The sequence below is a fragment of the Bos grunniens genome, chromosome 16, assembly GCF_055505025.1.
Source record: "Bos grunniens cultivar Pamir isolate PY7600 chromosome 16, Bosgru_T2T1.0, whole genome shotgun sequence".
Lineage (NCBI taxonomy): Eukaryota > Metazoa > Chordata > Mammalia > Artiodactyla > Bovidae > Bos > Bos grunniens.
This window is the reverse complement of record NC_141180.1, coordinates 42,213,544-42,232,845: the sequence shown is the minus strand read 5'-3', so window position 1 is coordinate 42,232,845 and position 19,302 is coordinate 42,213,544. Positions and strand designations below refer to the sequence as shown.

Genomic DNA, 19,302 nt, shown 5'->3' with positions numbered 1-19,302 from the left:
GTTTGTCATTTTATCTAATCTGGATTGGATGGGCGACAACACTCCTCCCAAGACCTAACATATATCTAAACCGTTTCTGAGTTTTGTTTAACAGCACACATAAAGAAATGAGGCTCACAGAATATAAGAATGGAATGGAAGAAAAAAATTCAAAGCAACCTCAGCAAGCTCAGGATATTCCTTTTTTTAACTGCTATCCAAAGTGAAGCAAGTGGCACTGTATTTTTAAAACTTATCTTCAGTCCTTTACCAGTAGTAGTCAGTTCTGACCATTTATTCTGTAAAGTTATAATCAAATATCAATTATCTTCCAATCAAAGAAAATAGCTTATAGCTTTTATGCACTTTTGGGTAATAGTTTTCAAACTAGCCTTGAAATGTCACACACTGTAATGGAGTCCTACTCACATGACTACTACACAGTTCAAATCCCACACAACTCATCACATGACTTAGACAAAGCCAAGATGGATCCCGTTCATCACTAAGGAGTCCACATGCGTGAATACTGAACAATGTCAAATTATCGCTATAAAAGTTTTAAGACTCTTACCCTCAACTTCTGTACTTACATTGTCATAAACTGGTAGCAAAGAGTTCATACCAGTCTGGCTCTTTGAACAGCACTGCTTTAGATCTTCTACAGAATAAAAGGTCAGGATTTAAACAGTCATCTTTCTCCGAAGCCATTTAGATTCCAGTTTTCTAGATGTGTTCTGGATAAATAAGACTATCAGATGTGGAGCCACAAATAAGCAAGATAATGGGAACTCATCAGTTGATGAGATCTGTATCATTACTTCAAACTATAAAGATATGTTAAAATTTTATTTTCTGTTATCACAACACATGTCACATTTCATGCAGCTCTAGATTCACACCTTTTGAGGGAACAAAGTACGTCCTCTCCATATGTGAGGTGTATATTCACATTTCTACTTGATCATAAAAATGATTTTTATTTCACAGGAAAAAGGAACTATACATATCCAAGATGGCAAATAATATTAAAATGCTAAGAACTTTCCCACTGAAATTAGAACAATCCTTTATAATACACCCAAAAAACAGAGACAATGTATATACCTAAATGAGTAACTAAAACTGCCCACTATTCAGCCTTGTAGTATTAGTTGTCTGAGATGTTGTTATTTGCTGGTTATTTAAGTTCAAACTGGGATGGGAAATTCTTTAGCATTTTGCCATGCTCGCAGTTGTCCAGTCTGGAAACCCTTGACCTGCTTCTTCTCCCAAACCATAAATCTAATCAGTTTCACAATCCTATGCATTCTACCTTTCTGCTACCTAACAAATCCAATCTCTTTCAGTTTCAACTGTCATTGCTTTTGCTCAGGTTCTCATTGGCAATTGTATGGATTTGTGTTTCTAGTTCTTAACTAGCCTCGTTCCCTTCCTTTCCAGATCCCTTTATCTTTTGTAAAACCAGAATTATATTTTCAAAATTTAATATGAATCACTTCCATCAGTTTCTACGAAATTCAAATTCCTTAATTTTAGATACAAAATCCTTCATAATCTGAATGCCCTTTCTCCATAATCCTTTTGACAATACCTCATGAAATCAACATACCTAGCAACCGTTCATCCTCTAGAAACTACTTTCTGAGTCTGGTGTATTTCCATATTTTCCTTTATTTTGCAGTGATACTGTGTAAATCTAGACAGGTAAGTTTATCCTATGTTTGTTAGCACATAATGATGAAATTGTAATTCTTATCCTGATATTCATCATTTTTCAAGTTAAGTGCAGGATACCAAATCCCATTAGAAAGTAGAAGGTCGCATACATAAATTGTCTGGGTCACCTTAATCTTAGTCAATGTTTCAAATATCTAAAAATTAGTATTCATTTCATGTGTGTGCACGCTATATGCACACATGCATACACACTCATGTGCGTGCACTGCTTGTACAGGAACATGTTGAAGAAGGCAGAGCCAGCCTCTACAAGTCTGTGGTTTCCAACAGCTGCAAGGAGATGTCTTGTTACCCGGACTTTCCATTCCCAGAAGATTATCCAAACTATGTGCCAAATTCTCAATTCCTGGATTATCTCAAAATGTATGCAAACCGGTTCAACCTCCTGGAATGCATTCAATTCAAGGTAAGAAAGGCACAAAACATCAGTTAGCAGTCAGGAAATATTTCCTACCTATTTTGTGTTATCTCTCTCTACCTGGGGTTCTATAAATGAGAGAATGAACTGGCAAGACCAACAACACCTGGTTGGATTCTTTTTCCCCTTTTACTTACAATCACCCTAAGTAAATCTGGAGGTGGAAGTGAATAGTTGGCTTAAGGATTCATCTGTAGAATTTTTTTAGTTTGCAATGCTTCCATCCAAGTATCCAAATGGACCTTAAAAATATCAAATCACATTTTCAGTTTGAGCCAAATGCCTATACACAGGGACATTGAGAGCTTCCTACCAGCTCCTGGGTTCTCCCTTTTTACTGTCCTTTTTACTGGCTCATATACAAGAAAATCTCACTGTTTGAAGGAAAATTTTTCTAGATATCTTTGGAATTAGAAAAATCTTTGACATTGTTCTTCTCATTGACCATACCCACCTCCTTTCCCATTTTAGGGGAAGAGACAGGTGGTAGGTAGAAAGACAGAAGCAAATAAATATATCCTCTTTCTTTCTTCCTGTTTTTCCTTTCTCTCAAGAAACACATGAAAATTCATATGATTCTCTTCTCCTATTATCCTCCCTATAAGAGGTAGGGATGGTTAGGAATTCATGGAGAATTACACAGAAAAAGTAACATGCATGGAAAGATTGATCAAAACAAGTACCATGTAAGATTCACATTCACAACCTTTAAACTATGCCTGATCAAAATGAAATCACTGTCTGTACCTCCATATTCATTACAGCATTATTTACAAAGGCAAAACTATAGAAATAACTTGTGTCCATTGATGGATAAGTAGATATAGAAATGTAATAGATGATTAATAAATAAGATAGACAGACAATGGAATATTATTCAGCCTTGGTAAAAAAAATATTCTGTCACTTGCAAACACATGGATGAACCTTGAGGGCATTATACTAAATGAAATAACTCAGACAGAGAAAGACAAATTTATATGATCTCATTTATATGTAGAATCCAAAAATAAAAAGGGACCTTCCCTGGCAGTCCAGCAGTTAAAACTCTGAACTCCCAATCCAGGGGGCATGTGTTCAATCCCCAGTTGGGAAACTAAAGATTCCTCATGCCCCCCGAAGCATTGCCAAAACAAACAAACAAACAAACAAACAAAAAACCAAACTCATAGAAATAGAGAACATACTGATGGCTGCCAGAAGTAGGCTAGGGTGTAAGGGAAGGTGGTCAAAAGGTATAAACTTCCAGTTATAAGACAAATTAGTTCTGGAGATACATTTTATATTGTGTAAATCAATCCTGGAGATGTATTGGTAATTATACCATACTGTATATTTGAAAGTTGCTGAGAGAATAGATCATAAAAGTTCTTATCAGAAGAAAAAAATTGTAACTATGTGGGGTGATAAATGTTAACTAAACTTATTGTGGTAATCATGTTACAATATGCACACATGTCAAATCATTAGGTTGTACACTTTAAACTTATATAGTGTTATATGTCAATTATATCTCAATAAAACTGGAGAAAATTAAAAGTACTCAAGTTGTCCAAAGAATATTTCATCCCACTTCCTTATTTCCCATGGGATAGAGTAAAAATAAAACAGTGCCATAATCAATGGATATAATCCACAAAAATATTTTTAATAATGTATCAGAATTTCTGAACCTGAACATTTCCTTCACTACATGCTTTCCAAGCCTGTTTTAAAATATATATATAAAACTGGATGTTCACCAAAGTTTTAAGAAAGTACACACAAGCAGCTGTCTGTGAGAGGTTTTGTTTTTCCTTCCTCTCTATACATTCTAAATTTTCAATGATAAATTCAGTATTTTCAAGATAAAAATAAATTTTATTTTGAATGATTTTTTAATTAGCTGAAATTTTATGTTTTAAAAAGATGATTGCTAATACAAATGTAGACCCCCCAACAAGCACTTCAAGTATGATAAACCAGACAGTGAACCATTAAGTTGGACTTGAGAAGTCTGTCTTCTTTGAAACCCGAAGAGGAAAATGAGGCAGCAAAGTCTCTTTTATGCTTTTAAATTTGACTTGTAAATTTCTTTTATATATTTTCTGAATCAGAACCTCATACCCATGGATATACATATACTGGAAGAGAATAAAAATAGACCACAGTTGACCCTGGAGCAACATGGGTGATTAGAGGGGCCAACTCTACACAATGGAAATCTCCCATTTCCTGCATTTCTGTGCTGTTTCTGTATGCACAGTTCCACATCCATGGATTCAAACACTTATAAATCCTATGTACTGTAATATTTACTGTTTTTTAAAAATACACATATAAGTGGACCTGCACAGTTCAAACCCATGTTGTTCAAGAATCAACCGTATTTGAAATTCAATCAACTCCACAGAAATTCACCCATAAAATGAGCACTTTTCCATAGTTGCCTCAGTCTGGGCAAACTTCAGTACCATAGCCTATAAGGCCTTTCATAAGCTAAGATACTTGTGACCAGATTTATATTTTCAATTATATACTATCCATGTCTCTATGAAAGGAACTGTTGAAAAGAATTGTCTCTTGAGTCCCTTCGCTGTTCACCTGAAACTACCACACCATTTTTAATTGGCCATACTCCAATACAAAATAAAAAGTTTAAAGTTAAAAAAAGAGCTGTTTCTATAGGAACTAGACATGGCAGAAAAAGAATTTCAAAAACACAGAAATATCCTAGGTTATAATCTTGGTTCTATTACTCATTGTGAGACTTGGAGCAAATCACTTAAAATTTTTGGACCTTATCACCTCTCTTCAATACCCCTCTATAACTCTAAGTTTAGAATACTTCCATCCAGAAAATTGTGATTAACCTGAGAGCCCAATTCAACGTCTAGGGTTATGCTTATTATATTTAGTCTGTGCTCGAGAACATTTTAAATAATTGGCATGTCAGCCAGCAAGCCCTTTCTGGAATCTTGAAAACTATTAACCATGTCTATGATTCTTTTTTCAGACAAAAGTCTGCAGTGTAAGAAAACGCCCAGATTTTACTGCCACAGGCCAGTGGGAGGTAGTCACTCTGTGTGAAGGGAAGCAAGAGTCAGCCATCTTTGATGCTGTCATGGTCTGTACTGGTTTTTTTACTAATCCGAATCTACCACTGGACTCCTTTCCAGGTATAGCCGTTTCTACAACTGACTTTAATTTGTCTTATGTGACCAACCCTGATACTGGATTGTTCTGGAAATACATTCCTATTGATTTCCTCCATTAAATAAAGTAGTGAGGTAAGAGGGTTTTTTCCCCTGACCAGCGCTATTTGGCCAGATTTTGGCTTTCATGAGTAACAAGTTATAAGTACCAAAGAGTAGAATGAATAACTATTAAGCAGTTTTATGCTTCACTGAGGTCCTAAGTAACTGGCAGCACCAGAAAGCCTTTTAAGACTTGGGAGACCTAGACAGTTTGCTAGCCTCAGCAGTAGTGCATTGACAAAGGTGAGAGTAGAGGTCACAAACGTCAATCTGTGAATAAAGGAAACAATAATTTGATTTTTGTTTGTTTGTGTCTATGGGTCATGGTAGTTACCTAGACCAAAGGTTTACGGCACTGGTTAATAGTCACCAGGGGCACGAGTCTTGGGAGGCAAATTAAGACATCTTTGGGCCTCAGTTTCTTCATCTGGCTTTTGCAACCATGATTCATTTATGTCAAATTTCAATTGGATTACAACTCAGAGGGAATAGAAAATCCAGAGGTTTGGTTTATTTAATCTGTAGCAAAGGATTCAAAAGGTTCAAATTTTAGCAAATTTTTCTCTGAATCATCTAAATATTACTTGTAATGATCACAAGGCTCAGTTCACAATTAACTCATCTCCCTCCAATGATACCTGGTCTGCCCCCAGCTGTTACTGAAGTCAGGCCACGTTAAGATAAAACACACCCTGAAAACTGTCATAGACTATAATCATTGAATTGGAAAGCAGTTCAGCCTTCTTCCTGGTGCAGGAAACTCTTCAGCATCCCTGAGAAAGACTCGACAGCCTTGGTTTAAATGCATTCAACTATGAATTCTTTCCACCTCACCCATTTCTTGCCTACAGAGAAAATCCTTGAGTAGGCAAGTTACTCCAACTCCCACGTAGGAGTGCCTGGTACAGGATCACTCCAAGAATCCAGAAAATTTCATGACATAGAGAGTACACTGTGTTTATTGCTAAGAATACAGAAGTGGATAAGACAACACATAGCCTGCACAAAAGGAATGAAAAGAGTTTTATAGGGGTCCAGTGGAGGAATCACAGTCTACATATGACCTGTAGTGACAGCAATACTTACTTTACAACAAATTCATGTACTTGAAATGGTCCTAGACCTGCCCTGCAGATGTTACTCAAGTCAGGTCAGATTAGGATAACATATAGCTTGAAAGCAATGGAGCCAATGTGCTCAGTTTAAATCAGATGAGCTTGGGACCCAAGTATCTATACCCAAGGTATAGATTCCAGGCTATACAATTAAGAAGCTATGATCCTTTTGAAGTTCATAAGTGTGATCATTGGGTGTTCACACTGTTGCATAACATGTTCAGTTCAGTTGCTCAGTTGTGTCCAACTCTTTGCGACCCCATGAATCGCAGCACGCCAGGCCTCCCTGTCCATCACCAACTCCCAGAATTCACCCAGACTCACGTTCATCGAGTCAGTGATGCCATCCAGCCATCTCATCCTCTGTTGTCCCCTTCTCCTCCTGCCCCCAATCCCTCCCAGCATCAGGGTCTTTTCCAATGAGTCAACTCTTCGCATGAGGTGGCCAAAGTACTGGAGCTTCAGCTTCAGCATCAGTCCTTCCAATGAATACCCAGGACTGATCTCCTTTAGGATGGACTGGTTGGATCTCCTTGCAGTGCAAGGGACTCTCAAGAGTCTTCTCCAACACCACAGTTCAAAAGCATCGATTCTTCGGTGCTCAGCTTCCTTCACAGTCCAACTCTCACATCCATACATGACCACTGGAAAAACCATAGCCTTGACTAGACAGACCTTTGTTGGCAAAGTAATATCTCTGCTTTTGAATATGCTATCTAGGTTGGTCATAACTTTCCTTCCAAGGAGTAAGCGTCTTTTAATTTCATGGCAGCAATCACCATCTTCAGTGATTTGGGGCCCCAAAGAAATAAAGTCTGACACTGTTTCCCCATCTATTTCCCATGAAGTGATGGGACCGGATGCCATGATCTTCGTTTTCTGAATATTGAGCTTTAAGCCAACTTTTTCACTCTCCTCTTTCACTTTCATCAAGAGGCTTTTTAGTTCCTCTTCACTTTCTGCCATAAGGGTGGTGTTATCTGCATATCTGAGGTTACTGATATTTCTCCCAGAAATCTTGATTCCAGCTTGTGCTTCTTCCAGCCAGCATGACATGTACTCCCTCCTAAACCTTGTTAGGACACCGGCACATTACCCATCAGACGTTAAAAAAAAAAAACTATATAATCTTGGGCTTTCCACTTAACCTTTCTAAACCTCTGTTTTCCTTCCTAGAAACTGAGGGGTTTGACCTACCTTACCCAACAGCATATATCACAAATCAAGCAAACAGAACTCTATCAGTATTTGCCATCTTTCTCAATATCCATATTACCAGCCACTACCAATTGGTTATTTCAAATCCATGGCTAAATTATTATTAAGGAGCCTTTGAGCACTAAAATTTCATGACTTTAGCCTTGAAATGGAGTCCTCCAAACCTCATCATCTCTCTCTCTGCCCCACAGCAGACTTACATACACCCTGGAGTAGTTGTTAATTGTCACAAAAATTAAATTTGTTGAAGTTATTCAAAAAAAAACATGTCATGAGTTCTGGAGGCAATTCCAGAAGAAAGCGTTCCAAAAAGTCTTAGTAAATATAATAGGTATTACAGCTGGAATAAATATATAACTTCCCAAGGTAATTTATTTTATTAATTCAGAAACCATATACATTCAGCTGTGTTTACTAACACAGCCACTTCACCTAACAAAAGTTCTTGCTCTGTTCTCCTGTAATATAAGTGGGGAAAGTATTAGTCTGATAGAAGACTCAACCACGGAGTCTCATATTTGTCCACTTGTGATCCAAAAAAGCCTGATCAGAGAGAATCTAAGACAATATAACATTCACAGATAATTCTATTATTCTAATTAAACTTGTCCAGCTCTCCATTCCTGGCAGTTCTTGAATCCCTATTGGGTCAAATGTTGAGCTAAGTCAATATTTGAATTTGATTGCATCATTGCTAAATTCAAAATGATCTAGATTGTGGTTGGGTTTTAACTGAGATTCATGTTAGACTTCTAAATATTTAAGGTGAAATAGAGTTACTGGCCTTGGTTAAGGCCCAGTAATTCGCCACTAATGTGCCACAGCATCCATATCCTGAGAATTCACTGAGAATCTAGATTTGCTATCATATTTTCTTTAAAAAAAAAAAAAAGTTCTTTGCACAGGATGTACTACTTTTGACTGTTTTATGCAACCTAAGAGTATTTTCCAAAACCCTCCACAAGCATTTGATGTTTCAATGAGATTTGGCATCAACTGAGATGTCTTATCTAGTTCAAACAGCGCTGATCCCAGTATAACTAACATAACCCCTTTTTCTCTGAGCCAACTCTGGCTGACTCAGCAAACCTAGCCAAGTTACCATCAGTCACCAAAGTAAACACACAAGGATCTTTCAAATAGGGACTATAATTTTATTTCCTTTTTTAAAAAAAGTTTGGTTGCACTGGGTCTTTGCTGTGGCACTCAAGCTTCTCTTGTTGCGTCACATGGGCTTAGTAACCCTGCAGCATGTGGGATCTTAGTTCCCCGAGCAGGGATCGAACCTGTATCCCCTGCACTGGAAGGCAGATTCTTAGCCCCTGGATCACCAGGAAAGTCCCATATTTTTATTTCTTATTTCCCATATCATCTAGCACAGTGTCTGGCACATAAGAGGTGTCCAAAAAGTTTGCTGAATAGAGTGGAAGCACTGACTCATAGTTCACTTTAACTTCTCTGCTCTTTCTCCTTGCTTACGAAAAGTTCTAAATAATCAATTAGTAAATACAGTATTTCTGTCACATTCATTTCTATCAAATTTTTAAAAGTAATGACCTCTTGTACTTCAGCTTGGTAAGTCTTAATGCCATGATTTTTTTTTCTTTCTTTCCTTTTTTTAGTTTTTTGTTTTGTTTTTTGTTTTTAGCAGAAATTGGTTTACTGCAGGGCAAAGCAAGGATGGGTGGCTCATGCTCAAAAACTTTGAAATCCCTAGTAGGTTGGCAGGGTGGATTTTTTTACAGTGCCATGATATTTTAACTTAGTAATCATCTAGTAAGTAAAACTAGAGGGCCATCTAGTGAGATGGAGTAAGTATCTCCATGAAATAATCACTCACCAATTTCTGTATCTTGCATAATTATGTATCCATGTTTCAGATTTTCTTAAAATTGAGTATGCTATTAAAACAACCTAAGTCACCCATCAAAAGGATGTTATTAGCTAAATAATGTGTGTTTCATTCACAGATCTTGTAAACTTTCTATTTGACTTCCTTTTTTTTCTATAGGTATAAATAATTTTAAAGGCCAGTATTTCCACAGCCGAGAGTATAAACATCCAGATATATTTAGGGACAAGAGCGTTCTTGTTATTGGAATGGGAAATTCTGGCACAGACATTGCTGTGGAGGCCAGCCACCTGGCAAAGAAGGTATTGTTCTTGGTGTTACCTAATGAGGGGCTTTATCTTAAGATGCTTGCCTCAAACAAACTGTGTTTGACACCATGATAAATGATGAAAAGAAAAAAGAATTCCTAAAACACACACACACAGACAGATTTTTAAGGTACTTTTTTCTTGAATGTTCATACATGTTACTATAAATTCCAGGTGTCATATATCGTGTCATTTTTCCTCACAAATTCAGTTCTATGACTTCCTATTTGTGCTATTTTCCCAGCCAAAGTGAGTTACAGCAAGCATCTGTTTCTTACTCAGTCCCATAGGTCAGAAAATTCTGGCTAATTTTTTCTTACTAAGATCTTCCATTTGCTCCTTCCTTTCCTTATTGGTTGTCACCATCCTCATCAAGTCCATACCACCTCACGTGGGATCTATTACACAGTCCTCCTCACAACAATTATGGAAAGAGTTACTATTACTGGGGCTTGCTTATTCTGTACTGAGAACAGCACTAAAGGCTTTACTGCATGACCTCAGCCAATCATCAAAACAAGCCATGAAGTAGGTACAAGACTCCTTAATCACAAGTGAAGAAACTGAAACCTAGAGTTAAACAAGCTGCCTATAGGCACACTACCAGCAGTAGAGCCAGTCCTCAAACCCAAGTCTCTTCCATTCAAAGCCCCTGCTCCTAATTCTACCTTAAGGGCCTGTACTCCTATCCCAGTCCACCCCCCACACACGACAATCCATCCAGACCCCCAACCACCAACAGACAAATCCTCTGAAAAGCCTACTCTCCTTATGACACTCATGTTAAAAAACTAACAACTCCTCCTTACCTAACAAAAAAAAATCATAAATTACAGGGCTCTCCATCACCTGGTCCAGATCTGCCATTTTAACTTTATCCTACACTACTTTCCCACACGATCATCAACTGAACACTGATTGATCTGCTCTGTGACCTTTCCCACCCCCAAGTCTCTATTTTCCCCTTCATTCACACCATAGCCCTCCCTTCTGCAGTGCTCTTTTCTCTTTTATTACAATTTACATTTACATTCCCAGATACCTCTACCCAACACAAAATCATCTCTCCAGTATGAATTTATGTAATAATTGAAATTTACACTCCTCAGATGGCACTTTTAATTCTTGGTATTGCTCATTACCTTTTATGAGGTTTCTCAGTTGGCACTAGTGATAAAGAACCTTATGAAACGCAGGTTCAGTCCCTGAGTCGGGAAAATCCCCTGGAGGAGGGCATGGCAACCCACTCCAGTATTCTTCCCTGGAGAATCCCCATGGATGGAGGAGACTGGTGGGCTCCATCCATAGGGTCACACAGAGTCAGACACGACTGAAGCAACTTAGCACGGCATGGCAATTACCTTTTATATATAGGTAAAATATATAGTATGTATTATTTATAGTATGTATTTTCTTTCCAACTATGCTATAAACTCATTGAAAGCCATTCAGGCGACAAATCAATATTAGTCATTGAATTCTGCTATACCAAATGTTGTGCCAGGCATGGAGGCTACACGAAAGAATAGAATAATCAAACAGGATTCCTGCTGTCATAGATGGTATGCTGCTGCTGCTGCTAAGTCGTATCAGTCGTGTTCGACTCTGTGCGACCCCATAGATGGAAGCCCACCAGGCTCCTCCGTCCCTGGGATTCTCCAGGCAAGAACACTGGAGTGGGTTGCCATTTCCTTCTCCAATGCATGAAAGTGAAAATTGAAAGTGAAGTCGCTCAGTCGTGTCTGACTCTTAGCGACCCCATGGACTGTAGCCTACCAGGCTCCTCCGTCCATGGGATTTCCCAGGCAAGAGCACTGGAGTGGGGTGCCATTGCCTTCTCTGATAGATGGTATAGTCATGGGGAAAACAGATGTCAAGTAAATTAGGTCAATAATTGCAAGAATGAAAATAGGTATGAGGAAGAAAAATTAGGAGTGTGTTCCTTTCTGGAACTTTAAGGAAGGAACTTGATGATTGATTGACTGATTTGGAGAAACTTAGCAATTTGGTAGAGTTATCCTGAAGGAAGGGAAAGGAGGTTCTGAAGCAAAAATCAGCACAGGCCCATTCACAATGACCACCACACGTGAGTCATGCATTACTACTTCTATTTCTCTAACCGCTGGAAATTTCTTCAGTCTGAAAACATGCTTTGGCACACACCATTTCTATATTGACAAAGAAACTCCCCTTGTTTCAGAATATAATTCATTTCTACCAAAATATCATATCTGATTCTGCATCATGATGAAGAAAGGCAGGTGCAAATATGTCTAACGTCAGAATTACTGATGTGCTCATAATTCTTGCCACCATAAGGCTCCATCATATTATTAGGCTTCCCTGGTGGCTCAGATGGTAAAAAATCTGCCCGCAAGGCAGGAGATCCAGGTTCTATCTCTGGGTGGGGAAGATCCCCTGGAGAAGAGAATGGCTACCCACTCCAGTATTATAAGGTCAAACAAAATGTGTCATAAAAACACTAACACTGCAGCTATGGCCACCATGCCCCAGTTTATTGGAAGAAAAACCAGGCATTAAACCAGTTGTTTTGTATTTGCAAAGCAACAGATCAGTTGACTAAATTTTTCAACTTTTAAAAAGTTATACAGACAACTCCTTGTTGTATAGGTTCCAAAGCAACTATTAGCTTAACAAACTAGGTCAGCTGATAAACTCAAATAGTTAAATAATCTGTTTTTTAAAAATCCACTAAAACTAGTTGTATTACTAAATTTTACTGTCAGTTCTAACAATGTTTATGTTGAAACTCTTTGCAGACTTTTTTTTTTTTTTTTTTTTAAGCTGCACTGTGCAGCATGTGGTATCTTAGTTCCCTGGATAAAACCCGTGCTTCCTGCATGGGTTTGATCCAGGAAGGCAGAGTCTTAACCACTGGACCACCAGGGAAGTCCCTGTAGACAACTTTCAGTTGGATCCTTGCCCTGCTCTTGTTCATAGTCACTAGCATACAAAGTTGTTATCACCTGAGATAACATTATATTCTCACATGAGATTCTAAGTTCCTATGGCCAACCACAATATATAATTCACCATGGGGTCTAGCACTGAGCCTGGCAGATAAAAAGTGCTCAATAATACGTGCTAAGGCATTTTCATACTCTAGATACTCAAACCATTATCTCAAAAGAATAACTTTAAAGTGGGAGTTAGAGAAGCCAAAACTGTCTTGTCAGGGAGGTATTTTGGGGGTGGCTGGCTATTTGGTGCCTTTCAATTCATGAAACTTCTCTCATCTCTGACGAACCAGCCCTGTTCACTGTGTCAAACTGAGTGACCTCTTTGATTGCTTCTAGGTGTTCCTCAGCACCACCGGAGGGGCATGGGTGATCAGCCGTGTCTTTGACTCAGGGTACCCATGGGACATGGTTTTCATGACACGATTTCAGAACACATTCAGAAATTCTCTTCCAACTCCAATTGTGAACTGGTTGATAGCGAAAAGGATGAACAGCTGGTTCAATCATGCAAATTATGGCTTAATACCAGAAGACAGGTAAATACAGAGGGTCTGCAGAAGGCTGTTAGGGAGAAGGGGCATTGGTCCTTCCAGCAACCATAATACAGCAACAAGACTGAGTATGAAGGAAAACTTCATATGAATTACTTAGTCATAATGGCTAACTGTTTTTAGTGCTTGGTAAGTAGAATTATGTGATACATAACTGTCAACAACCCTTTAAAGTAAGCCATATAACCTCCCTTTCAGAATGGGTATACTAAGACTTAGGGAAGTTCAGTCACTTGCCCAAGTTAATCTAGTACCAAGCAGACTCTGTGACCTTGGCAAGTTACATAAACCTTAGTTGCATCAATCAAAAGAGAAAAATTTGTCTATGACTCTTCCAACAAAAGCACACTATTTCACAGTGTGGGAAAAACTTAATCCTTCACCATCTTTCAAAGGACAGTGCCTTCTTCCCAAGATGACCTTGATTTCAGTCTTGTCCTTTCAGTTACAACCCATTACTTATCCCATTAACGAGAACCAGTGGTTTTATTTTACTTCCTCATTCATTGACTCTGTACAATTATATTCCATTGCCAGGGTAACACCACAGCCTAGAGATCCTGTCTGATCTTCCCCCAGATTCCACTCTGGACCAGGATGGATCAGGTGGCACCCAAGCCACCAGGGTTGGCAGGCAGCCCCCTTCCTGCTACATGTACTTCATTCCTCTAGGTCTCTTCATCCTTCTCTCATATACCTTCGTCTCTCCCTGCTTGTCTAGTCCTGCTATTGTCTCCATTTTTTTCCTTTCTTACCTACCCTCTTCTGTTGCCTAACTCAAAGTCCCCTAGGAGTTTTAAACTTTTCACCAGAGCCTTTCCTACCATAAGCTTGATTTAGCCTAAATGGCCACTCAAAAGACTTTATTTAATCCCACAAAGCCTAGAAAATGTAAAAGAAGCCTGAGGAATTATAATATCTTCCCTGTTAGATTTAGCTAATCCTTTTTCATTTCCAAAGTTCTTAGAAATACACTATTTCATATGTTCTTCATCCTACCCAATCAACTAACAAGGATGGCAAGTATTAGCATCCCTATTTTACAGGTGAATAAAAGAAAGCCTACAAAGACGAAATGGTTTCCCAAGCTCTGTTAAATATAAACATTTGGACACAAAGCCACCCTAACTACCTCCTGCTCCAGAGCACCTTCCATTTTATCACATTGTCTGTTTCTGTGCATTCACCATAAGCCCAAAATGACTCAGCTTACTTAAAATCATCTTGCAAAGTATTTGCTTTGTGATTCCAAAGACACAGCCAGAAAAGGGTGATTCCAAAGGCATAGCCAGAAAAAGCTAATTCTGCCCTGGTTCCTTTTAAACACATGCATGTTTTCCTTGTACAATTGCTTCCGAGGAGGAAAGAGTTTCTAGCATTTCTCAGCAGATAGAGAAGTCCCTGGTTTCCCTTGTGGTCCTTCAGCATTCAGCTCTCTCTAAAACGACAGGGATAGCTGAATGCTAGAATTCAGCAGGAGAAGCAGAGCTAGAGAAAACTCTGACCTCCTTCTCCCGAGGCTTCTAAATTCTTGTAAATGGTAAGCATGGTTCCATCATCCCTCTTGGTCATTCATGAATCCACTCCCACAGAGGTAACTTCCCACAGTACTGTCACCTCCTGCCTAGCTGAGGGGCCAGTCACAGAATGAAGAGGAGAAGGGGAGGAGGAGAGAGGGCTGGCCCCATCGGTCCCTGGCAGATCTCTTCCTTATCCATTTTAATGTCTAGGGTACAGCTAAGAGAGCCTGTGCTAAATGACGAGCTCCCAGGCCGTATCATCACTGGGAAAGTACTCATCAAGCCAAGAGTTAAGGAAGTGAAGGAAAACTCTGTCGTATTTAGCAACACCCCAAAGGAAGAGCCCATCGATATCATTGTTTTTGCCACTGGATACACTTTTGCTTTCCCCTTCCTTGATGAGACTGTAGTGAAAGTCGAAGATGGCCAGGCATCGCTATACAAGTACATCTTTCCTGCACATCTGCCAAAGCCAACCCTGGCTGTCATTGGTCTCATCAAACCCTTGGGCTCCTTACTACCCACAGGAGATACGCAAGCTCGATGGGCTGTTCGGGTCCTGAAAGGTAAGTGTATAAGAAATAGGAGAACATGGGAATTCCCTGGCAGTCCAGGGGTTATGACTCCTCATTTCACAGTGGAGGGCTCAGGTTCAATCCCTGATTTGGAAACTAACATCTCACAAACCACATGGTGTGGCCAAAGTAAAATAATTAAATTTTTAAAAAGAAATAATAGGATATATGTGTTCAGTTTACCATGTCATTTTAGATACTGGAAATTTTGAGACTTTTCCCACCTCCCATCTAAAATAATAGAATTTTTTTAAGCAAATCCATCTATTGTTCACTGAATTACAATATCACAATGAATTTGTGCCAGTACAAGCACAGAAGATAAATCATGGATCAAAAAATATCAGCTGCTATTCTGACTCAATCAACTGGTTCAATTAACATTTTAACATTTTAAAAGCTCAATCAATTGAATGACAAATTCAGTCAAGCCAGTTGTGAGGTTCTGCAACATCAAATAAGTAGTGAGGGGATCTGATTCTTATCTCTTCAACTGGTGGCATAATCACCAGGAGTTAACATTACTCTGCTAACATTTCTGCCAAAAGAATAAATGACTAGCTGGGTACTAGAAATAAAAGATGTGCAGTAGTAAAGCATCTTTGCCTGCTAAGTAAGCACTGAAGTTACATTGCATTTTTATTTGTTTGCTTTATAGGTGTGATTAAGTTACCACCATCAAGCACAATGATTGAGGAAGTTAATGAAAGGAAAAAAAACAAGCCCAGTGGGTAAGTTAAATGCTATGCATTCTTTTTGAATCATAACTAAAACTGGTAAAGCAAGAGCAAAGAATTGTGCGAGTTACACTGGAGAAAAAAGAAGCGGCTAAGACTCAAAAGGGGGGGAAAAAGACTAAGCTAGCCTGTTTTAAGGAAAGAAAGGCAAAGGAAACAGGTTTTAATGTCCTAAACCATCACTTTAGACCATGGTCATCTAGCACGACATGGAGACGTGGAGTTTAGATTCTAAACCAAATGTAATTAATCCTTATCTACCAGATATTACTCTATACTTCTATCCATAATCAGAAGGCAAACTGTTGTGTTTATCCACTCTGACACCAAAGGGTCTGCTCATTCACTCATTTCAGCAAATCTACGTTCACCTCTCCTGTTTTTATTCAGACAGCCACTCTAGAACATGAGTCAAAACAGGGCCAATGGACCAAATCTGCCAACCACCTATTTTCCTATTTTAAATCATTGGAAAGAAGAAGATTTTATAAAACGTGCAAATTATGTAAAATTCAGATCACTGTGGCCATAAGTAAAGCTTTATTAGCACACAGCCCCACTCAAGTTTGGGCTTCCCTGGTGGCTCACTGGTAAAGAATCTGCCTGCCAATATGGAGGACACAGGTTTGATCCCTGGGTGGGGAAGATCCCCTGGAGAAGGAAATGGCCACCCACTCCAGAATTCTTGTCTGGGAAATCCCATGGACAGAGGAGCCTGGCGGGCTACAGTCCATGGGGTTGCAAAGAGTCAGACACGACTGAGCGACTGAGCAGACGCAATTTACGTATTGTTTAAGACTGCTTTCATGTTAGGACAGCAAAGTTGACTAGCTGAGGTAGAAACTGTAACATGGCCCTCATAAACCTTAAGTAGTTAGCATCTAGTCTTCTGAAGAACAAGTTTGTTGGCCCTTCTCCAGAGACAGGTCTCCACTTGTGCTCTGGTTTTTGGCTACCACGAAGGGCCGGGACAGTGGAAGGCAGACGGCCAGCTGGGAGGGACTCTTGCTCTCCCCAAGTCCTAATCCTAAAGCTCCTATTATTTTCTCTGTTTTACTATTTATGTTTCAGACTTTGACATATATTTTTCACTTGGGAAAAAGAAGGGGTTTGTAGCCGAGAAAAAATTCTTAAAATCACTGCATTTAAGAAACACCACTTTTCTCCTTCATATATATTTCCAAACTTCAAATGTTGTTCTATCCTTGTCAAAGTCCTAAATCCCAAAATTATAAAAGCACTTTCAGTGTCTCTCAACCTGGGATATGATCTGATCTCCATTATGCAATTCTGGTATAACATAAATCACTAATTAGAACTACATGAAGCAAAAGCTTTTGTCACTTTGGTCAGTCAAGGGATTAATTAATTAAGGATTAATACTAGCATTACACAGAATTTCACCCTACTGAGTTTTGTGATTTTTCACATTATACAAATCAAGCAATAATTGAGTTTCAGGAAGATGTAGGAATAGTAAAATTATATAAAACCTTTTTTCTAGAAATTGCTAGTCATTTGACAATAGGACTAAAGTAATACTAGATTCATTATCAGCATTTGACGAACCATGTGTACAGAGTGTTTTTTCAAAGGATCTATCTTGTATTTAAACAATACCATGAGACCAATAGACAGCTATGGGCATGGAGGGAAGAACACAGAAACCAGTTCAAATTTTGCAGCCTATTGTTTACTTCTGGCACTTTTACTTGTTCTAAGGTTACCGTTATTTAATCTTTTTGTTTTCTCCTTTATCCCAATCTTCCTTTTATAAAGGTTTGGCTTGTATTACTGCAAAGCTTTGGAAACCGATTATATCACATATATAGATGAACTCCTGACCGCTATCAACGCAAAGCCCAACCTGTTCTCTCTGCTCCTGACGGATCCACGCCTGGCTTTGGCCATCTTCTTTGGCCCATGCACACCATACCAGTTCCGTTTGACTGGTCCAGGGAAATGGGAAGGAGCCCGAAATGCTATCATGACCCAGTGGGACCGAACATTCAAGGCCACCAAAACTCGAATTGTACAAGAATCCCCGTCTCTCTTTGCAAGCTTACTTAAAGTCTTCAGCTTTCTAGCTTTGCTTGTGGCCATTTTCCTGATTTTCCTATAAATAAAAAATTACCTAAATAAACTATCAAATGCACAGAGTAGATGGACAGCAATCTGGTTCCCCCACTGCAACAGCTTTGCCTTCATGACTATAATCTATATCTGAGCAATGAAAGCCACCCCTTCCCCTTCCCTGGCTGGCTCGAAGGCCCACTAGTATTCCTGAGTGTCTCCCAGCTCCACCTGCTTCTAATGCTAGAGAAAGATAACCAAGATTTCTGTGCATTTGAAGACTGCTGGAAGGTTCAAAGTTCATTTTAGAAGAGAGAGCTGTCTCAGACACCACTCTGAGCAATTAGACCTCTTTCCTATTTTCATAGATCTCGATTAAAACTCAATATTTCACGAAAGAAATACTAAATGGTTGTACTAAAAGGGCACTCTTATGGTATCAGCTGATTAAAAATAAAAAGAAAGCAAAAGCCTATGATTATTTTTGAGTGGTCTTTAATTCTCTTTTTAAGAGCTGGGGAAAAGAGAGAAGGGGATGAGAAGTCTATTAATAAAGACCATAAAAGGATGGGAGCTGTCAATGACTTGGTTGGAGTGTTTCTAAAGAAATGTACCTGCCTAGAAGTCCCCATCCCCCTAGAATGCACTCTTCAACCAAACAGGGTCTCCAGCTGACATAAGAACAAACCCAATCAGATCTATTGCACAGAAAGCAACCACCTCCACCCACTCTTGGAACCGGCCTCCAGCACCCAAAGTAAAAACACCTTCCACTCACATACACCTTTACAATTCTGCTTAAAGAGGCAAGCAGCTGCCTCTTCTAAGAGTCAACGAAATCCAGTTGGAAAAGACAGAGCTGAGAAGTCTTTCACAGAGAGATAATAGAAGAAAAGATAGGAAAAGAAGAGCAAAGGCAAACACCATGTCAAAAGCAGTTTTTGACCAAGCTATACCAACCCTGGATCCTCTCTCACGGTTACACATTTGAGAATGTGA

At 38.9% G+C, this 19,302-nt stretch overlaps 1 protein-coding gene across 7 annotated transcripts in view; it reads left to right on the top strand.

Moving 5' to 3' along the window:
- The window catches only part of FMO1 (flavin containing dimethylaniline monoxygenase 1), a 40,679-nt gene extending 21,901 nt beyond the window's left edge, over positions 1–18,778 (top strand). For 6 of the 7 annotated variants that reach the window (XM_086344733.1, XM_086344738.1, XM_086344732.1 and 3 more), the window contains 7 exons: positions 1,937–2,125; positions 5,133–5,295; positions 9,718–9,860; positions 13,184–13,383; positions 15,129–15,484; positions 16,152–16,224; positions 18,010–18,778. In XM_086344733.1, the coding sequence (XP_086200859.1) occupies positions 1,937–2,125; positions 5,133–5,295; positions 9,718–9,860; positions 13,184–13,383; positions 15,129–15,484; positions 16,152–16,224; positions 18,010–18,352 (1,467 nt within the window). In that variant the 3' untranslated portion in view covers positions 18,353–18,778. Of the gene's footprint in view, positions 1–1,936; positions 2,126–5,132; positions 5,407–9,717; positions 9,861–13,183; positions 13,384–15,128; positions 15,485–16,151; positions 16,225–18,009 lie in introns of all 7 variants that reach the window. The other variant, XM_086344739.1, reaches the window with a different exon arrangement.
- Positions 18,779–19,302: the final 524 nt, after the last annotated feature.